This window comes from Pristiophorus japonicus, chromosome 19, assembly GCF_044704955.1.
Source record: "Pristiophorus japonicus isolate sPriJap1 chromosome 19, sPriJap1.hap1, whole genome shotgun sequence".
Taxonomy (NCBI): Eukaryota; Metazoa; Chordata; class Chondrichthyes; family Pristiophoridae; genus Pristiophorus; species Pristiophorus japonicus.
The window spans coordinates 14,728,876-14,749,484 of record NC_091995.1 but is presented as its reverse complement, the minus strand read 5'-3'; the positions used below and the strand labels follow the sequence as shown (position 1 = coordinate 14,749,484).

Below are 20,609 nucleotides of genomic sequence, written 5' to 3'. Positions count from 1 at the left end.
ATCGCTTAGTTGATGACAGAGTATACTGATGGAGTGGTAATTGGCTGGATTGGATTTGTCCTGCTTTTTGTGGAGAGGACATAGCTGTGCAGTTTTTTTTTTACATTGTCAGGTAGATGCCAGCGTTGTAGCTGAACTGAAATAGCTTGGCTTGAAGCACGGCTAGTTCTGGAGCACAAGTCTTCAGCACAACAGCCGGGATGTTGTTGGGGCCCGTTGCCTTTGCTGTATCCAGTGCGTTCAGCCATTTCTTCAAATCACGTGGAGTGAATTGAACTGGCTGAAGACTGGCTTCTGTGATGACGGGTCCTCAGGAGGAGGCTGATATGGATCATCTACTCTACACTTCTGGCTGAAGATGGTTGCAAATGCTTCAGTGTTGCCTTTTGCACTCGTGTGCTGGGCTCCGCCATCATTGTGGATGGGGATATTCATGGATCCTCCTGTCCTCGATTGAATGTGGCAGGACTGCGGAGCTTTGATCGGATTGTGGGATCACTTAGCTCGGTGTATAACATGCAGCTACCACTGTTTAGCATGCATGTAATCCTGTGTTGCAGCTTCCCCAAGTTGGCACCTCATTTTTAGGTATGCCTTATGCTGCTCCTGGCATGCTCTTCTACACTGCTCATTTAACCAGGGTTGGTCCTCAAGCTTGATGGTAATGATAGAGTGAGATTAGAGATTGTGGTGGAATACAATTCCGCTGCTGCTGATGGCCCACAGCACCTCATGGATGCCCAATGTTGAGCTGGTAGATCTGCTCTGAATCTATCCCATTTAGCACGGTTGTAATGCCACATAACACGATGGAAGGTATTCTCAGTGTAAAGACAGGACTTTGTCTCCACAATGACTGTGCGGTGGTCACTGCTACCAATGCTTTCATGTACAGTTGCATAGATTGGTGAGGATGAGGTCATGTATGTTTTTCCTTCGTGTTGGTTCTCTCACCACTCGCCGCAGACCCAGTCTGGCAGCTATGGGACTCAGCCAGCTCGGTGAGTAGTGGTGCTACTGAGCCACTCTTGCTGAAGTGCACCACCCAGAGTACATTGCTACCCTCAGTGCTTCTTCCAAGTGGTGTTCAACATGGAGGAGCACTGATTCATCAGCTGAGGGAGGTCAGTAATCAGCAGGAGGTTTTCTTGCCCATGTTTGATTGAAGCCATGAGGCTTCATGGGGTCCGGAGTCAATGTTGAAGACACCCAGGGTCACTCCCTCCTGACTGTAGACTACTGTGCCCCCAACCCTGGTGGGTCCATCCTGCCGGTGGGACTGGACATACCCAGGGATGGTGATGGAGGCGTCTGGGGCATTGGTTGAAAGGTATGATTGTGAATATGACTAGGTCAGGCTGTTGCTTGATTAATCTGTGGGACAGCTCTTCCAATTTTGGCACAAGTTCCCAGAAGTTAGTGAGGAGGATTTTGCAGGGTCGACTGGGCTGGGTGTGTCATTGTCGTGTCCGAAGCCGGTGCCGAGGTCGATGCCAGGTGGTCCGCCGGTTTTAGTATTATAGTTTCTCTTTGAAATGCAAAACTTTCAGCACCCGCTCTTTTGAATTGTCCGGTTGGTGGATTTACGCCATGAATGATGCTCATGCCAACGATGAGCAACATTTAACAGTCCTCCAGGCTGGGAAGTTTGAAAAGCTGAGGCCGAAGCTGCAAACCCAAGAACAACAACTTGCATTTATATAGCACCATTAACATGGTAGGATGTTCCAAGGTGCTTCATGGGACCGTTATCAGACAAAGATCTGACACCGAGCCACCAAAGGAGATATTAGGACTGGTGACCAAAAGCTTGGTCAAAGTGGTAGGTTTTAAGGAGCGTCTTAAAGGAAGAGAGGTGGAGAGGTTTAGGAAGGGAATTTCAGGACACGGCCTCCAAAGATAATCAGGGATGCGCAAGAGGGCAGACAGAATTGGAGGAGCGCAGAGATCTGAGGATTGTAGGTGGTTGGGAGATGCAAAGTCGAGAATTCGGGAGCCAAAGTAGGTCAGCGAGCACGGAGTGCAAGCACCAGCGGACATAAGAGGTGGCAGCAGGTACAGGCAGCAAAGAGAGCAGCGGGGAACAAGCAACGATTAGAACAGCAGGCAGCGGAAGGCCAGCCCAGAGAGAAGAAACTGGCGAGACAGCACACAAGAAGCAACATGTTAACTGGCCATAGGAAAACCAACAGTTGGGAAAACCTACTTTTTTAAAAAAAGCCAGCAAATCTGTTTTCACGTTGCTGCTGACTGCACAAGCCCCTATGACAGGTGCTTGCAGATGACGATCGCGAGCGCAGCTATCGAGACTGGTTATTATAACCCACTGGAACTTGTGCCATTCCCCATAATGCAGACAACCCTCACCTACATTAAAATGGAGACTAACAGATGGCGCAGCACCTTTAGCTTTTTGGTCTTCCGCGATATTCCAGGTACAGCAATTGAGAGAAGTACACTGAATGTACCCCTTCTTAGGCTGTGAAGCTGATGTCAGCACAAACACTGAAAACAGTTCCTTTAAATGTAGAAAAGGCCCAAAGGCGCTTTACAGAAGCGTAATCGGACAAAAGTGAAGAGATTGGATGTTAATGGACTGTGCGGTGGGGTGAATTTGCAAGAATTTCTACAGGAAAATTTGGATGCTGAATAAGTTATGCACAAATATTGGCGGCTCTTCTGTATTTCACAGCTGTAACCTGAAAAAGGGAGGGGGGTGGAAATGGGGGAAATTGTAAATAATATAGCAGTTACAATTAAGCAAATTCGCTACCACAAGGAGTTGAGGTTGCGTAGATGCATTTAAGGGGAAACTAGATAAAGACATGAGGGAGGAAGGAACTTATGCTGATATGGTGAGATGAGGACGGGTGGGACGAGGCTCGTGTGGAGCATAAAGACCGGCATGGACCTGTTGGGCAGAATGACACTGTTTCTGTGCTGTAAAACTCTACCTAATGTTAATTATACAATTTTCACTTGGAATGGCAGTTTTTGCAGGGTGAAGGAGTAAAAGATTTTAGACCAGAGAATTCCACAACCTTTGAATGGGGGGGGCGGGGGGTCGGGGAAGAGAGGGGTGGACCCCCTGCTGCAAATATTCACAGACCCAGGAACCCCCAACTTCCTGGGGGACCAGCACTGACACCTTCTGATCCTCACCACCAACACCCTGAAATCCAGTAACTCCCAACATTTGAAAACCTCTTGCTTTCGACAGCATTAAATTTAGACTTATGAACCAGCCTTTTCCTAGTTCAGCAAACTTGCTGGCTACATCATTAAGACAGCAATGGCAATTCTTAACGTTGGTTCTGTTCCAGCAATAGGCAGCGCACAGCACAATAAAATCCGACAGCACAGGAGGTCATTCGGCCCATCTTGCCTGTGTCGGCTCTTTGAAAGAGGTGTGCTTTCTCCTCATAGCCATGCAAAGTTTTGCTTTTCAAATATATATGTATATAACACACACACGCACACAAATTCCTTTTGGAATATTGCTTGTGAATCTGCTTCCACCAGCTTTTCAGACACAGTCTGAAGATCACTTGCCATATACATTCATGCCATTTTTTTCCTCAAACCGAACCGGAATGTATTAACAATGTCATGAGTGCCTTTGAAAACATAATAGGAGTGGGCCATTCGAGCCTGTCCGCCATTCAATATCATGGCTGATCGTTTACCTCAACTCCACTTTCTTGCACTATCCCCATATCCCTTGATTCCCTTAATATCCAAAAATCTTATCGATCTCGGTCTTGAATATACTCAAGATTTGAGCCTCCCCAAACCTCCGAGGTAGAGAATTCCAAAGATTCACCACTCTCTGAGTGAAGAAGATTCTCATCTCAGTCCTAAATGGCCGACCCCTTATTCTGATACCGTGACCTCTGGATTGAGACTCCCCAGCCAGAGAAACATCCTGTTAGCATCTACCCTGTCAGCATCTACCCTGTCAAGCCCTGTAAGAATTTTGTATGTTTCAATGAGATCACCTCTCATTCTCCTAAACCCCAGAGAATATGGGCCTAGTCTACTCAATCGCTCCTCATAGGACAATCCTCCCATCTCAGTTCCATTCTTAAAAAAGGTATCCATAATTTAATGTTTTACACTAAGAAGTTTTCTTGCTGCAGCAGCCAGGAAACTGTTGTACCACAAAGCCCGATCAGTTTCCTGAAGTTCTAATTACCCCATGCGGTTCTGTGAAGCTTTGAAGAAATTGCGACTGATAAACCTACTTGGAACCATAGAATGATACAGCATAGAGGCCATTCACCCTATCAGGCCTCAGACGGCTTTTTGGTAGAGCTCTCCAATTAATTCCATTCCCCCGGCTTTTTCCCCATAACCCTGAAATTTTTTTCCCCTTAAAAGTATTTATCCAATTCTCTTTTGAACTTTACTACTGAATCTGATTCCATCACCATTTCAGGTGGTATGTTTCAAATCACAACAACTTGCTGTGTAAAAAAGTTTCCACTTCTGACGCTTTTGCCAACCTTCTTAAATCCGTGTCCTCTGGTTACCAATCCTACTGCCACTGGAAACAGCTTCAAACCGTTCATTAATTTTAACACCTCTGTCAAATCTCCTCTTAACCTGCTCTGCTCCAAGGAGAATGATGTCAGCTTCTCCAGTCTATCCACGCAACTGAAGTCCCTCATTCCAGGTAGTGTTCTAGTAAATCTCTTTGCACCCACTCCAAGGTCTTGGATGTTGTTCTAAAAAGTGCAGTGCCCAGAATTGAGCACAATACTCCAGCTGAGGCCTAATCAGCGTTTTATAAAGGTTCAACATAGCTTCCTTGCTTTTCCTGTCTCTTGCTCTATTAATAAAGCCAAGGATACCATATGCTTTGAACAGCCTTCTCAACTGGTTTTGCCACTTTCGAAGATTTATGTACAGGGGTCCCTGTTCTTGCACCCCTTTAAAATTGTATCATTTCGTTTATATTGTCTCTCCTCATTCTCCCAACCAAAATGTATCACTTCATATTTTCGCCATTAAATTTCATCTGCCCATTTCACCAGGCTGTCTATGTCCTCCTGTAGACTGTTACTATCCTCCTCATTGTTTACTACATTTCCAAGTTTTGTGTCATCTGCAAACTTTGAAATTATACCCTGTACACTCAAGTCTAGATCATTAATATATATCAAAAAGAGCAGTGGTCCTAATACTGACCCCTGTGGAACACCACAGCATACTTTCCTCCAGTCTGAAACACACCCGTCTATCACTACTCTCTGCTTTCTGTCCCTTACCCAATTTGTATCCATGCTGCCACTGCCCCTTAAATCCCATGGGCTTTAATTTGGCTAATAATTCTATTATGTGGTACTTTGTCAAATGCCTTTTGAAAGTCCATATACACAACATCAACTACACTACCGTCATCAACCCTCTCAGTTACTTCATTATCAAAGAACTCTATCAACTTACTCAAAACACAATTTATCAATAAATCTGTGCTGACTTTCATTTATTAGCCCACACTATGACAATTAATTTTGTCCGGATGATTGTCTCTACCACTGATGTTACGCTGACTGGCCTGTAGTGGCCGGGTTTATCCCTCTCCCTCTTTTTTTCTTGAAAAGAAAAACGGGTATAAAATTTGCAATCCTCCAGACCTCCGGCTCCAACCTCATGTCCAAAGAGGATTGGAAGATTGTGGCCAGAGCTTATGCAATGTTCTCCCTTACATCCCTCAGTCACCTAGGACTTGGTGATTTCTCTACTTTGAGGACTGCCAACCTTTAAGTACATGCTCTTTTTCTATTTTAATCACCATTGAGAAACAGTGTTGGTTGGCCGGTATTTTGCTGTAATTTTGTTGAATGAAATCTTTCCCCATCTTACTTCATGATTACTTTTAAATTCCTGTCAATAAGTACGCCACCATCACAGCGAAAGAGAGTCTGGCAGTTTGGAATCCATGAGTTTTAATTAAAAATAAATTAACATCTCATTAAAAACTAAATGGCCAAGCTCAATCGCTAGTTGCTGCTTTTCTTTCAGGAGTTGACCGTGCAAACCTTTAGGAATTTCCTCGTGAATAAAGCCTCAACATCCCTCATCTCATTTGAAGTGATACACCCAACTACAAAGGAGAGTTTAGTCTAGACGTTTAGTTCAACATTAAGAATGTTAATTTATTTATTTTTCAATGAAAGCTTCCCACATCTTCCTTTTAAAAATACTTTTAAATGTAGCACTGTTGCTGTTTGAAAGCTTGACATCTTTCACCCTTTGTTCAGTGGGTAGTACTCTCGCCTCCGAGTCAGAAGGTTGAGAGTTCAAGTCCCACTCCAGAGACCTGAGCACAAAAATCTAGGCTGACACTCCCAGTGCAATGCTGAGGGAAAGCTGCACTGTCGGAGATGTCGTCTTTCGGATGAAACGCTAAATCTGTCTGCTCTCTCAGGTGGACGTAAAAAGATCCCACGGCCACTATTTCGAACAAGGGCAGGGGAGCTCCCAAGGGGTCCTGGCCAACATTTATCCCTCAATCAACATAACTAAACTAGAGTATCTGGTCATTATCACATTGTTGTTTGTGGGAGCTTGCTGTGTGCAAATTGGCTGCCGCGTTTCCCACATTACAACAGTGACTACACTTCAAAAAGAACTTCATTGGCTGTGAAGCACTTTGAGATGTCCTGAGGTTGTGAAAGGCACGGTATAAATGTCTTGTCTGTCTGTCTTTTTTTAAACTATGAAATTTCATGGATCTCACTCAAAATATTGTTTCCATAATAAAATCTTGAAAGCTACATAATATTCTTAAAACTTTGTCAGCCGGAGTTTGACTTGTAAATGTCACATTTAAAAGTTACCAAAGCAAGCTACCAAGAAATCAACACCTGTACAGTTTACGTTTGCCTAAAAGAGGGCACATCTCCTCTTGTAGGGACATAGCCCCAAGCTCAGTTTAAGGCAGGCACAGGTTCGCAGCACGCGCAAATGTATGGCTAGAGGTTCATTGGTTAAAACCGCACACAGAGGACTGGTAAGCTTTTCACTGCTGTAACCTGTTGGGGTGCTGGCATGCAGAGCTCACTGAATGGGAAGAAGTCTAGGCCCTGTGGCAGGGCTACACCTTCACGGTACATAAGTGAGCCAGGTTGGATCGCCAATGATAAAACACTGCCCAAAGGACTGCAGACCTACCTAGGTCATGTATTGGATTACTAAGACTGCCAGATGGTTGAACCAGTTGTGAATTTGCATCACTAGGTTTATCTCTTGGTGCCACTGTGGCCCCAAAAGAGATCAGACTCCCAGGAGGATAGTCGTTGGTCATTTTTTATAAACTACAGAAACCCTTTCAGTAAGGTATTTACCAATTAAAAAATACTTAAAACATTTAACATTGAGTGCATGTCATACATCTAGAAACACAGCAATAACTAAAAGGCCCCTAGTTCCAACAGTAAAACGTTATTTTGCAATTAAAGAAACACACACAAAAAAAATCACACGACTGCAGATCTGAACATGAGCCGTTAGCACACACTAAACAAGCAACAATGAGAGCAAACCCTTAGGGTTCATACAAATTAATCATTTACCGAAGTGATGTATTTTTCACCTAAGCTTCAAAATAGCTAATTGTGCATAAGGTTGCATTTCTGTTAATAAAACGATTGAATCTACATTGAGTTACTGTAAAATGAAAAACTCACCTCGTTATGCCACAAACCTTCTAACCCCAAATTATAACTTAAATAAAAGGTTATGTTACCTTATAGTTACTTTATTTTCTGGTTTTCACTACAAACATAGCTGCTGCTACAAAACCAACAACCTCCACCCACCCCCCAAAAAGCCATTAATAAATTGGAAACAGAGATTGATGAAATGGATACAGAAGTTAAAGAGAAATACGTCACAAAATGAGAGCAAAAGGCACCAAGAGATTCGAAGGGAAAGTAGCGGGAGATAGTCAGCCGCTATATGCCATGCAACCTTGGAATTTACACGCGATATCGTGGCGATCTGGCACCGAGAGGGCCGGCTGTGTACCTCAAGTGCCACAAAATGTGGTTCAGTTCTCCTTGGAATGGGGGGTGGGGAAAAAAGAGAGAAGAATGCGGTACTCCGCCCACTGCGCCTGCGTTGAGTTGGGGCAGCGCGGTGCACGCCGGGGTTTGCAGTACGAGACTGACGTCACTCGCGCCCGCCGATGCTGGCCGCCGCCAGCCGAGCGAACTCCAAGATCCGGCATGCCCCGCGGCCGACTCCGCCGCCCGCTGGCTGGCTCCCTTGCACAACCCGGTCCCGATTAAAATATGGGAGGAGGAGGAGGAGGAGGAGGAGGTTTCCAACACAACGTGGCATAGGACGATTTACAGTTAAACGCCCCGACCGTTATGATCAGGAAAAAAAATCCCTCAGCGAACAAAAATAATCTTTTTGAACAAAAAAAAATAATCGACCGGTCGCGGGATCGCGGTGCGGGTCGACCCCCTATCTTGGACCAGCGGAAACCCGGCGCCGCTTGACTGACAGCCGCCGGGGCCAATCAGCGCGCAGCATCCGCTGGCAGTTCCCCTGCCGATTGGCCAGAGGCGGGGAAAGGGGGCGGGCGCAGCGAGGTTGCCCCCGGGCTCCTCCCCCTCCCCTAGCAACGCGGCCTGGTCCGGACAGGCTTTGGCCGACCGACAGAGAAAAGATAAAAAGATCAACTTCAAATTTCTTTTTTTTTTTACCGCTCTTGTTCGAAAACTCTTTTTTTTCTACCTTCTTTGGCTAACGCAGCTGTCCGATTTAAACCGCTCGCATTTTCCATTGGCGGGTTTGGCGACATAAAGAAAAGAAATACATTTAAGATTTGTATAAAAGATTTACCGGTCAGGAGAGCCGCTGTTTTTTATATATAAACAGCGATAATTTTTTGGGGGGTTGTTGTGTGTGTGGATCTAATGAGCAGCGGCAGGGTCCGCGAGTCCCCGGATTGTCCTCGGTCCCAGTCCGCGCGCTCGGCCCCCCGACTCCAGCCAGGCCCACACTTCCGCTCCCCGCCGGAAGTGACGTGACACGCCGCCCGGCTTGGCGACCAGCTCCCTGGCAACCGGCCGCCTGAAGGGTGTTTGAAGACCAGTCCCTCAAAACTGTCACCAAGCTCATGGTCTACAGGGCTGTAGTAACACCCGCCCTCCTGTATGGCTCAGAGATATGGACCACAACTGTCCGTTCCCTGGATTCAGTTTCAACTAAATGCAAAGTTTGTATCAACATCGCTGCATCAGACAGAAATGGAGTATTTCATTCCAAATGGTTTCTTTTATCAAACCTTTTGCCGCTTTCGTGTTCTAAGAAAGAAACACGTCGCACTATAGTTTAACACAGAACCAGAGTAACATAATTCATCGAGTCTGCTGATTTGAAAGTACAAGAGAAACTTGCTATTCTAACATACCATATTATCATGTACCGCAGACACCTCAAGTCGCTGGAGAAATACCACCAACGATGTCTCCGCAAGATCCTGCAAATCCCCCGGGGAGGACAGACGCACCAACGTCAGCGTCCTCGTCCAGGCCAACATCCCCAGCATTGAAGCACTGACCACAGCTCCGCTGGGCAGGCCACATTGTCCGCATGCCCCAGACACCGAGGCTCCCAAAGCAAGCGCTCTACTCGGAATTCCTTCACGGCAAACGAGCCAAAGGCGGGCAGAGGAAACGTTACAAGGACACCCTCAAAGCCTCCCTGATAAGGTGCAACACCCCCACCGACACCTGGGAGTCCCTGGCCATAGACCGCCCTAAGTGGAGGAAGTGTATCCGAGAGGGCGCTGAGCACCTCGAGTATCGTCGCCGAGAGCATGCAGAAATCAAGCGCGGGCAGCGGAAGGATCGTGCGGCAAACCAGACCCACCCACCCTTTCCCTCAACGACTATCTGACCCACCTGTGACAGAAACTATGGTTCTCGTAATGGACTGTACAGCCACCTAAGAACTCACTTTTAGAGTGGAAGCAAGTCTTCCTCGATTCCGAGGGACTGCCTATAATGATGATGAACCAGAAGCAAGGCCTCAGTTCTTCACACTCATGCCTTTCAAAGAACAACAACAACAACTTGTATCTCTATAGCGCTTTTATAGTTATCCTTGGTGTCCTGGGGCCAATATTTCATCATCATAGGCAGTCCCTCGAAGTGAGGATGACTTGCTTCCATGCCAAAAAGTGATGAGTTCACAGGTGTTTCAATGAAGGACCTAATATTGCAGATCCCGAACTACATATTGAAGGGTGGAAGATGCCTGTACTTGGATTTTTTTAATGGGCACACCAGCCACCACACAGGCTTGACAGAGCTTGGTCTTGGTCCAGTGGCGAGGATTGACCAAGACGACTGGAGACCAGCTCTGCTGCACGGACCTAGTGCGCACACGTATTGCAGTGTGGGCTGGCCTGTGCTGCCCCTGGGCCCTCGGCTATTCTAGGCACCTCTCCTGGGCCTACGCACACACACACACACACACACACACACACAGTGCCCCACACAATTTTTACCAATATTTACCTCTCAATCAACATAAAAACAGATTACATGGTCATTATCACATTGCTGATTGTGGGAGCTTGCTGTGCGCAAATTGACTGCCATGTTTCCTACATTACAACTGATTACACTCCAAATGTACTGTATTGGCTGTAAAACGCTTTGAGACGTCCGATGGTTGTGAAAGGCACAATATAAATGATGTCTTTCTTTAATGTAGTGAAATTTCCCACGGTGTTTCACAGGATTATTATGCGATAAAAACTTGACACCGAGCCGCATAAGTAGAAATTAGCGCAGGTGACCAAAAGCTTGGTCAAAGAGGTAGGTTTTAAGTAGTGTCTTGAAAGAGGAAAGAGAAGTAGTGAAATGGAGAGTTCCAGAGCTTGGGGTCGAGGCAACAGAAGGCACGGCCACCAATGGTTGAGCAATGATAATCAGGGATGCTCAGGAGGGCAGAATTAGAGGAGCTCAACAAAGAAAGTAAAACTCGTATTTATATAGCGCCTCTGTTTAAAAAAGGGGGCAGACAAAGTGCAGGTAACTATAGGCCGGTTAGTTTAACATCTGTAGTGGGGAAAATGCTTGAAGCTACCATTAAGGAAGAAATAGCGGGTCATCTAGATAGGAATAGTGCAATCAAGCAGACGCAACATGGATTCAGGAAGGGGAAATCATGTTTAACCAATTTACTGGAATTCTTTGAGGATACAATGAGCATGGTGGATAGAGGTGTACCGATGGATGTGGTGTATTTAGATTTCCAAAAGGCATTCGATAAGGTGCCACACAAAAGGTTACTGCAGAAGATAAAGGTACGCGGAGTCAGAGGAAATGTATTAGCATGGATAGAGAATTGGCTGGCTAACAGAAAGCAGAGAGTCGGGATAAATGGGTCCTTTTCGGGTTGGAAATCGGTGGTTAGTGGTGTGCCACAGGGATCGGTGCTGGGACCACAACTGTTTACAATATACATAGATGACCTGGAAGAGGGGACAGAGTGTAGTGTAACAAAATTTGCAGATGACACAAAGATTAGTGGGAAAGCGGGTTGTGTAGAGGACACACAGAGGCTGCAAAGAGATTTAGATAGATTAAGCGAATGGGCTAAGGTTTGGCAGATGGAATACAATGTCGGAAAGTGTGAGGTCATCCACCTTGGAAAAAAAAACAGTAAAAGGGAATATTATTTGAATGGGGAGAAATTACAACATGCTGCGGTGCAGAGGGACCTGGGGGTCCTTGTGCATGAAACTCTTTTAGGGAGTTAACGGGAAAAAAAAAAAATGGCATTATAAATGTTGGTGTTTCCCCCAGATCGGGGGGCACGGTTTAATGTTTTTTTTTTTCCGTTAACTCCTTGTGCATGAAACTCTTTTTGGAGTTCACCTGCAAAACATAAAACATTAAACGGTGCCACCCGACCTGGGTGACACTCCAGACATTTACAAGGCCCTTTTTTTTCCCCCCTTTTTTTTTTTGTTTTTTTTTGTGTTTTTCTTTTTTTTTTTTTTTTTTTTTGGCACTAAAATCACAATTTTTCCCCAGTGCCCCCTATAACAGGGAAGGGGACACTAAAAGCACCGGTAATTAAAACAAATTAACTTTAAAACGTAAAATCAAATTAAAATTTGGTTGCCGGGCGTGATGATGCACTCCAGTCCCTCCGGTGCCCACCTCTCGCGGAAGGCCGCGAGCGTACCGGTGGACACCGCGTGCTCCATCTCCAAGGACACCCTGGACCGGATCCTTGTGCATGAATCCCAAAAAGTTAGTTTGCAGATGCAGCAGGTAATCAGGAAGGCGAACGGAATGTTGGCCTTCATTGCGAGAGGGATGGAGTACAAAAGCAGGGAGGTCTTGCTGCAACTGTATAGGGTATTGGTGAGGCCGCACCTGGAGTACTGCATGCAGTTTTGGTCACCTTACTTAAGGAAGGATATACTAGCTTTGGAGGGGGTACAGAGACGATTCACTAGGCTGATTCCGGAGATGAGGGGGTTACCTTATGATGATAGATTGAGTAGACTGGGTCTTTACTCGTTGGAGTTCAGAAGGATGAGGGGTGATCTTATAGAAACATTTAAAATAATGAAAGGGATAGACAAGATAGAGGCAGAGAGGTTGTTTCCACTGGTCAGGGAGACTAGAACTAGGGGGCACAGCCTCAAAATACGGGGGAGCCAATTTAAAACCGAGTTGAGAAGGAATTTCTTCTCCCAGAGGGTTGTGAATCAGTGGAATTCTCTGCCCAGGGAAGCAGTTGAGGCTAGCTCATTGAATGTATTCAAATCACAGATAGATAGATTTTTAACCAATAAGGGAATTAAGGGTTACGGGGAGCGGGCGGGTAAGTGGAGCTGAGTCCACGGCCAGATCTGCCATGATCTTGTTGAATGGCAGAGCAGGCTCGAGGGGCCTGTTCCTAAATCTTATGTTCTTATGTTATGTTTGCAGCCAATGAAGTACTTTTTGGAGTGTAGTCACTGTTGTAATGTGTTTAACGCTGCAGCCAATTTGCGCACAGCAAACTCCCACAAACTGCAATGTGATAATGACCAGATAATCTGTTCTTGTTATGTTGATTGAGAGATAAATATTGGCCCATGACACCGGGGATAACTCCCCTGCTCTTCTTCATGGATCTTTTACATCCACCTGAGAGAGCAGATGGGCCCTCGGTTTAATGTCTCATCCGAAAGGCGGCACCTCCCACAGTGCAGCACTCCCTTAGCACTGCAGTGAAGTGTTAGCCTATATATTTGTGCTCATGTTCCTGGAGTGGGACTTGATCCCACAACATTCTGACTCAGAGGTGAGAGTGACAAAATGATTGAATTCATTCTATTGATCCTTGTAATCACCAGAGTTGTTATTATTCTGGTCAAAGGTTGGGATTGAGTTTTGCCTTTTCGTAATGCACGCTATAAGGAGACACGGGGTCACCAAACAACAAATAAGCACCTTGTTTTTGAGGGGCCACAACTGATAAACAACTCAACTTAAATAGAGCACAGAAGGAGGCCTTTCAGCCTGTCGAGCCCATGCCTGCTCTCTGCAAGAGCACTTCAGCTAGTCCCACTCCCCCACCCTTTTCCTGTACCCCTGTAATTTCTTTCCTTCAGGTACTTATCCAATTTTCTTTTGAGAGCCACGATTGAATCTGCCTCCACCACCCTTTCAGACAGTGCATTCCAGATCCTAACCACTCACTATAAAAAGGTTTTTCCTCATGTCACCTTTGTTTCTTCTGCCAAACATATTAAATCTGTGTCCTCATGTTCTCGACCCTGCCGCCAATGGGAACAGTTTCTCTCTATCTACTCTGTCTAGACCCCTCATGATTTTGAACGCCTCTATTAAATCTCCTCTCAACCTTCTCTGCTCAAAGGAGAACCCCAGCTTCTCCAGTCTATCCACGTAACTGAAGTCCCTCATCTGTGGAATCCATCCTCGTAAATCTTTTCTGCATCCTCTCTAAGGCCTTCTCATCTTTCCTAAAGTGCGGTGCCCAGAATTGGACACAATACTCCAGTTGAGACTGAACCAGTGTTTTATAAAGATTCATCATTACTTCCTTGCTTTTGTACTCTATGTCTATTTATGAAGCCCAAATTCTTTTGTCTTATAATCGTCCTGTGAAGCGCCTTGGGACGTTCTACTACGTTAAAGGCACTATAGAAATACAAGTTGTTGTTGTTGCACTGATACCTTCAACGATTTGTGCACACATACTCCCAGGTTTCCATGTTCCTGCAGCCCCTTTAGAATTGATCCCTTTAATTTATATTGTCTCTTCTCATTCTTCCTTCCAAAATGTATTACCGCCCTTTTCTGCATTAAGCTTCATCTGCCACCTGTCCGCCCATTCCACCAGCCTGCCTCTGTCCTCTTGAAGTCTATCATTATCCTCCTTACTGTTCACTATACTTTAAGTTTTGTGTCATCTGCAAATTTTGAAATTATGCCCTCTACACCCAAGATTCAGTCCAACTAATAATGTTGTTGCTCACATCCAGTATGCACATCCATCCCTGTTGTGCTCAACGGTTGTGGAAAGTTGAGCTTTGTGATCAGTAAGAGGGCAAAGGATTCTTATTTTGAAAAGCAGATTGCCAATCTTTAAATTTTCACACATGCCAACTTCGAAAACTAGTGAAAGCTGACAAAACTGAAAAACAGTTCTGATTCTTAGCCTGTGACATGAAAAGAATTAGTTACGCTAAAAATATAGCATGATGGTATACAAACTTAACCTGCCACTTATTTGTCCAAATTGGACATGTGCTTGTAGAGGACTAATTTATACTTCGTAATACATAGTATTTAAAGCACAGAAAGAGGCTATTTGCAAAGTTGTGGAGAGAAAGCTGGGGTGGGGGACTAAATTCGACAGCTCTTTTAAAGAGCTGGCACATGAATGAGGGGCCGAATTGCCTCCTTCTGTGCTGTTAGATTCTATGATTCTACCTATGTTTCTATGAAGCCTCACAGACACAAACATAAATGCAACGCAGAACAACAAATTCATGGAATGCTTCAGTTTTGATCATCAAACTTAGGAAGCTTGATTTTTAAAAGTACTGTTCATTACAAATTACAAAGTGTTTACAGCATTCAGCCAACTGGTCCATACCTGCGTTTATGCTCCACACAAGCCTTTTGTTTTACTTAATACCATTTGAGTATCCTCACCTTGTTAGAAGAATATTAATTTCGGAACATGGGAACAGGAGGAGGCCATGCAGCCCCTCGAGCCTGCCCTGCCATACACTGAGATCATGGCTGATCTGTGACCTAACTCAGTATACCCATCTTTGCCCCATATCCCTTTATAGCTTAGGTTAACAAAATTTGCTTATTTTTGGCACTTGATTGATAGAATTTACAACCTGTTGGCTAGAAGTCTGCACCAGTATTTTTCTCACCTTGAGCCACCTACTCAAATCTCCATTCCCTTTAATATTCCTCATCAAGCACCTAAATAAGACTACGTATGAATTTTGCTTTAACAAAGTTTTGTGACAGATTGTTCTATATTCGAACTGTCCGCTTTTCAACTCATCTTAATACCTTTTAACAGATTAACTGGTCATTATCACATTGCAGTTTGGGGGACCTTGCTGTGCACAAATTGGCTGCCGCGTTTCCACATTACAACAGTGACTACACTTCAAAAGTACTTTATTAGCTGTAAAGCGCTTTGAGACATCCGGTGGTCGTGAAATGTGCTATATAAATCCAAGTCTTTCTTTTTATTAAACTCGTTCCTATATTTATATACATCTTACATTCATATATGTTTTATTATTATTTTACATATTTGAGATGTTTAGTTATGAGTAGAAGATTTTTTTCCAGTGCAAATGTTTGTTGTGATCGTTATTTAATTCTGAGTTGCAGCTCTTCCTTCTCCTGTCAGTCTCCTTTACTCCCCGGTAGGAACAATTGTTGCGGAGCGTGTTTCACTCGGACTTCATTGAGAGGAGGACCAGTTCCTGCTGTGAAATTCTTTCCCCTGGAGGAGACAGGTAGATTAGACACTTTCCACTGTGATTAATTGCTATTTTCATATTGTTATCCACCTTCATTTCTAGTTATATTAATTCTCCTATTTATAATGTTGGTGAATTGTGTTATTTTACGGTCACACTCTTTCCCCAGTCCAAAAAGCTGCACAGTGAGTGAGGCGTGGGGCTCATTCCTGACTTGAGGATAAGGTTTCAAAAACTTTAATTTTTGCTGCTGTTGAAAATCCATTCACACTTCAGTAGCTGTTGGCCCACACTGCAGAGGCGCAGTGAGAAAGTAAGCTTTAAGTTCAGAAAGAGCAGACTTTTGGTATACAAACCCCTCTCTTGTTATAATATTTGGTATACAAACCCCTCTCTTATAATATTTGGTATACAACCCCCTCTCTTGTTCCCTGATGTGCTTACTGCTCCAAATCTCGACCCACCACCCTGGTCCTTGTTGCGATCAATAGTCTTGTTTTTAATTATTAAAGGGATTGCCTGTAAAAGTTTGTTTTACAAAGTTGTGAGGAACTGATTATTGGAAACACAATGTTTTTGAAAAATGGTGAGGGGTCTTCACAGAGTTAATGGGGAAATACTGTATCCTCTGTTGGGGAGTAAGTGACGGGGCGGGAGTTCATCAATTTAAGAGCATCAACGAAGAACGAAGTTTACAGAAATTTCTTTATGCAGAGGGGTACTGGAGCAAGGGATGCTTTGTCACAGGGAGTGGTTGTGATGGAGAACATTGCATTTTCTAGAGGACAATTAGATAAGTATTTGAAGCAGCGGAAGATATTGAGAAGAGCTCAGTGGGATTAATTTTAGATTTTCCTGTAAAGGGCTGGCACATACACAATAGGCTGATGAGCTGCCTCCTGTGCTGTAAACTTCTATGTGGTTATTAGGCCCTATGAGTATTGTCTGGGCTGGTAGACAGTTTGAGAGATCTATCCTGGGTAACACTTCATCTAATTTTTATATCTGCTCCCTCTCCCCTTTCCCTGCCTGGGAGGTAACTGGAATAAAACTGAAATTGCTGGAAATACTCAGCAGGTCAGGCAGCATCTGTGGAGAGAAAAACAGAGTTAACATTACAGGTCGATGACTTTTCATCAGAACTGGAAGAAGTTAAAGATTTAATGGTTTGTAAGCAAGTGTAGAGCCAGGGGGGAAAGAGGGTTGGGGGAGGAAGGAACAAAGGGGAGGGGTCTGTTGGTTGCACTCAGTGCTGTTCTCCTCCGGCCCCATTGACTGAAATCAAGATGTCAACAGCAGGTCAAGTGTTGTTGCTCCAATGTTGTTGTTAATGCCCGTTTAATGCATTATTTTTTGACACAACTGAAAGCACAGTAAACGACAGAGGGCTTGATGCAAAAAAAATGTAACTGAGGCTGGACAAGACTGAATCAGAAATGCCACTAGAGCCCGAAAACGTTATCTGAAGGGATAATCATCATCCACCACTCATCAAAGGTGAGTAATCGGGCTCACAGAAAATAAACACTCCTCCTCGCACTGTCCAACTCACACGCGACGGTCGGAGTAACAAAGGCAGCTGATGAGCAACTTGGTGTGACCAAGAGTGTCAGCAAATTGCACATAATAAGGAAAGCGTGTGTGTGAATTGAAAGAAATGGCGAAAAGAAGAAGCCGTTTGTGTAGTTTTGAGCTCCACACTGCAGGAAGCATGCTGAGGCAATGGAGAGGGTACAGCACAGATTCACCAGAATGCTAAAGCAAAATACAGATTGAACCTCCCTTATCCGGAACCCTCGGGACCTGGCCTGTTCTGGATAAGGGATTTTTCCGGACGAGGGGTGGTCACGTTAAATTGGATGTTGCAGGTACTGAGCAAAGGGATATCGGGGCTTGGGCTGGAAGTGCGGCAGAGAGCTCATTGGGTGGGTGGGGCGCGGTGCATCACGGGGTCAGGTCAGTAATTGTGGGAGTCGGCAGCGAGGAAGGACTTCAATGTGTTCATGTGCCACCTGATGGCCGGGAATGGTTCTGGACCAGGGGTGGTTCTGATAAGGGAGGCTCAACCTGTACTGCAAATATTGGAAATCTGATCTCCTGAGTATTTCCAACATTTTCTGTTTTTATTTCACCGGGATGCTGCCTGGTATGAGGAAAGATAAATACAAATTAATTGGGACTGTTTTCATTATGATCGAGGGGATTGAGGCGTGATTTGACAGGCGTTTAAAATTACGAAGGAATGGGGCAGTGTAGATTTAAACAGTCTTTTCCAATGATTGGAGGAGGGTGGAGGGGAGGGTCTGAAAGAAGGGGACATAGGTATAAGATCAATTGGAAGAGATTTAGGACAGAGAGCAGGGGCCACTTTTTATACACTGAGGCTTTGGAATGCATTTAGTGAGTGAAGTAGCGATCATATTTAAGAGTAAGTTAGGTAGGTAGTTGAAGGATAAGGGAATTAAAGCGTATGAGACTAAAACTGCTGATTGTGTAGACAATGAAGACTATGGACTGGTTGGACTGAGGATTTAAGGAGGGATATACTTGCAATGGAGGCAGTTCAGAGAAGGTTCACAAGGTTGATTGCTGAGATGAAGGGGTTGTCTTAGAGGTTGGGCCTATACTCATTGGAGTTTAGAAGAATGAGAGGTGATCTTATTGAAACGTGTATGATTCTGAGAGGGCTTGACAGGGTAGATGTTGAGAGGATGCTTCCCCTCATGGGGGAATCTCGAACTGGGAGACATAGAATCTTAGAACTTGACAGCACGAAAGGAGGCCATTTTGGCCCATCGTGTCCACGCCGAGCAGCCTAATCGCACTTTCCAGCATTTGGCATAGTTTCAGAATAAGGGGGCGCCCACTTAGAATTGAGATGAGGAGGAATCCTCAACTGAGGGTTGTAGATCTGTGGAATTCTCTGCCCCAGAGAGCTGTGGAGGCTGGGTCATTGAATATATTTAAGATGGAGATAGACAGATTTTTGAACGATGAGGGAGTAGAGGGTTACGGGAAGCAGGCAGGGAAGTCGAGCTGAGGTCAAGATCAGATCAGCCGAATGGCGGAGCAGGCTCGAGGGGCCAAATGGCTGATTCCTGCTCCTATTTCTTATGTTCTAAGTCCAAATTTTGATGTAAACAATTGCAGTCTGCATGTCACATGTCGAAATCTCGACCTCTGATAAACGACTCGGACACCTTCAGTCCGGCAGAAGTTTCTTTAATTTACTTGCTAGCAAGGGAAAGGTCACACTCAGTCAATGGCGAAGCGAACACCTCCGAAATGGTACAGTTTCACGAGATATTTATACAGTAAAACCCAAGTTATGGCCTCTCCCTGTGTATTGGCTCTGTCTCGCAGTCAGTGAATACAGATAAAGAGTTAATTACTACATCCTTGTCCTGACATGGTTTCCAGATATTTCCTTTTGTCAGGGTTATTAGTTAGCCAGCCGGCCATTGCTCCATGAGAGCGTGGTAATGAGCTATTACCTGCCTTGCATTGTGTCAGGATTGTCCAGTTTCCTGGTCAGTTATCTTTTTGCATCAAATGGATGAGGTCTCTACAAGAGATAATGGCTGGTGGTTTGAGTACTTCGAAAAGGGTGGGGTGGCGTGGAACTGGTGTCGTATAGACAACAGGAGAGCACCATGGGGGGGCGGGGGGGCGGGGGGGGGGTACTTGTCTCAGCAGGACTTGTTTCCCAGCTGTCTGGTGGCTCTCAGCCATTTCAAGCCAGGTTTAGCTGTTTATGCAAGCCGACTGCTTTATGCAGAGATTTCTGGAAGAACCAGGACTCCATTTTGTTATATATATTGCAAAGGGCACAACAATACCGCGTGGTATCAGCTTAGATAAAAAAATACATTTTCACACACACCCTTACTCTTGAAGTCATTCGCTGGTTGTTCTTGTGATCTTGGTTATTCCTGAACAAGATTATTTACCTCTTTTTAAAAAAAAAAATCCACCAGGTTTTTGACCGTTGCCATGGTTTCCCGGAAACAGAAGAAGTTGCTGCGTTACGTGGAGGACGGCAGCGTGCTGAAGTTGAAGTGCTACCTCCGCAAGCACCGTGAGCTGCCGGTGACGTTTGGCGGGCGGAGGGGCCGCACCCCGCTGCACGTGGCCTGCGTGCAGAGAGACGACGCTGTCGCTCGGCTGCTGCTGAAACACGGAGCCGACCCTTTAATTCAGGACCAGAGGGGAAACACTCCACTGCACCTGGCAGTCAGGGAGGCAGTGAAGAAAGGAGAGAGAGGTAACACGACACTGTGGAATTAAAGGGGCAGGGATTATCTGGCGGGTAGAACCCAAGCTGGGGAAAGGCCAAGATTTTTGGCCCTGAATATTGTGCTTATCGAAGCGAGGGGTGCTGGTGCCGGGGCTGGGAAATGGAATGCTTCGCATTTTAACCATCCACTGTCAGCATAAAGCACTGCACAGCAAGGTCAGGTACAGCACGGGGTTAAATACAGAGTAAAGCTCCCTCTACACTGCCCCATCAAACACTCCCAGGGCAGGTACAGCACTGGTTAGATACAGAGTAAAGCTCCCTCTACACTGTCCCATCAAACACTCCCAGGGCAGG

At 45.1% G+C, this 20,609-nt stretch overlaps 2 protein-coding genes across 11 annotated transcripts in view; one reads left to right on the top strand and one right to left on the bottom strand.

The window, feature by feature from the left end:
- csnk2b (casein kinase 2, beta polypeptide) overlaps positions 1–9,037 on the bottom strand; it is a 72,256-nt gene extending 63,219 nt beyond the window's left edge. For 2 of the 7 annotated variants that reach the window (XM_070861298.1, XM_070861302.1), the window contains exon 1: positions 8,860–9,037. Coding sequence is in view for 2 of the 7 variants with exons in the window: in XM_070861296.1 (XP_070717397.1) it covers positions 8,752–8,818 (67 nt within the window). In the remaining 5 variants the exon portion in view is untranslated. The other 5 variants (XM_070861299.1, XM_070861296.1, XM_070861297.1 and 2 more) reach the window with 5 other exon arrangements.
- Positions 9,038–9,055: 18 nt separating this feature from the next.
- The window catches only part of nfkbil1 (nuclear factor of kappa light polypeptide gene enhancer in B-cells inhibitor-like 1), a 32,048-nt gene continuing 20,494 nt past the window's right edge, over positions 9,056–20,609 (top strand). Inside the window, exons 1-5 of one of the 4 annotated variants that reach the window (XM_070861294.1) lie at positions 9,216–9,235; positions 9,451–9,731; positions 15,943–16,051; positions 17,390–17,512; positions 19,993–20,279. In XM_070861294.1, coding sequence (XP_070717395.1) covers positions 20,009–20,279 — 271 coding nt within the window. In that variant the 5' untranslated portion in view covers positions 9,216–9,235; positions 9,451–9,731; positions 15,943–16,051; positions 17,390–17,512; positions 19,993–20,008. The other 3 variants (XM_070861293.1, XM_070861292.1, XM_070861295.1) reach the window with 3 other exon arrangements.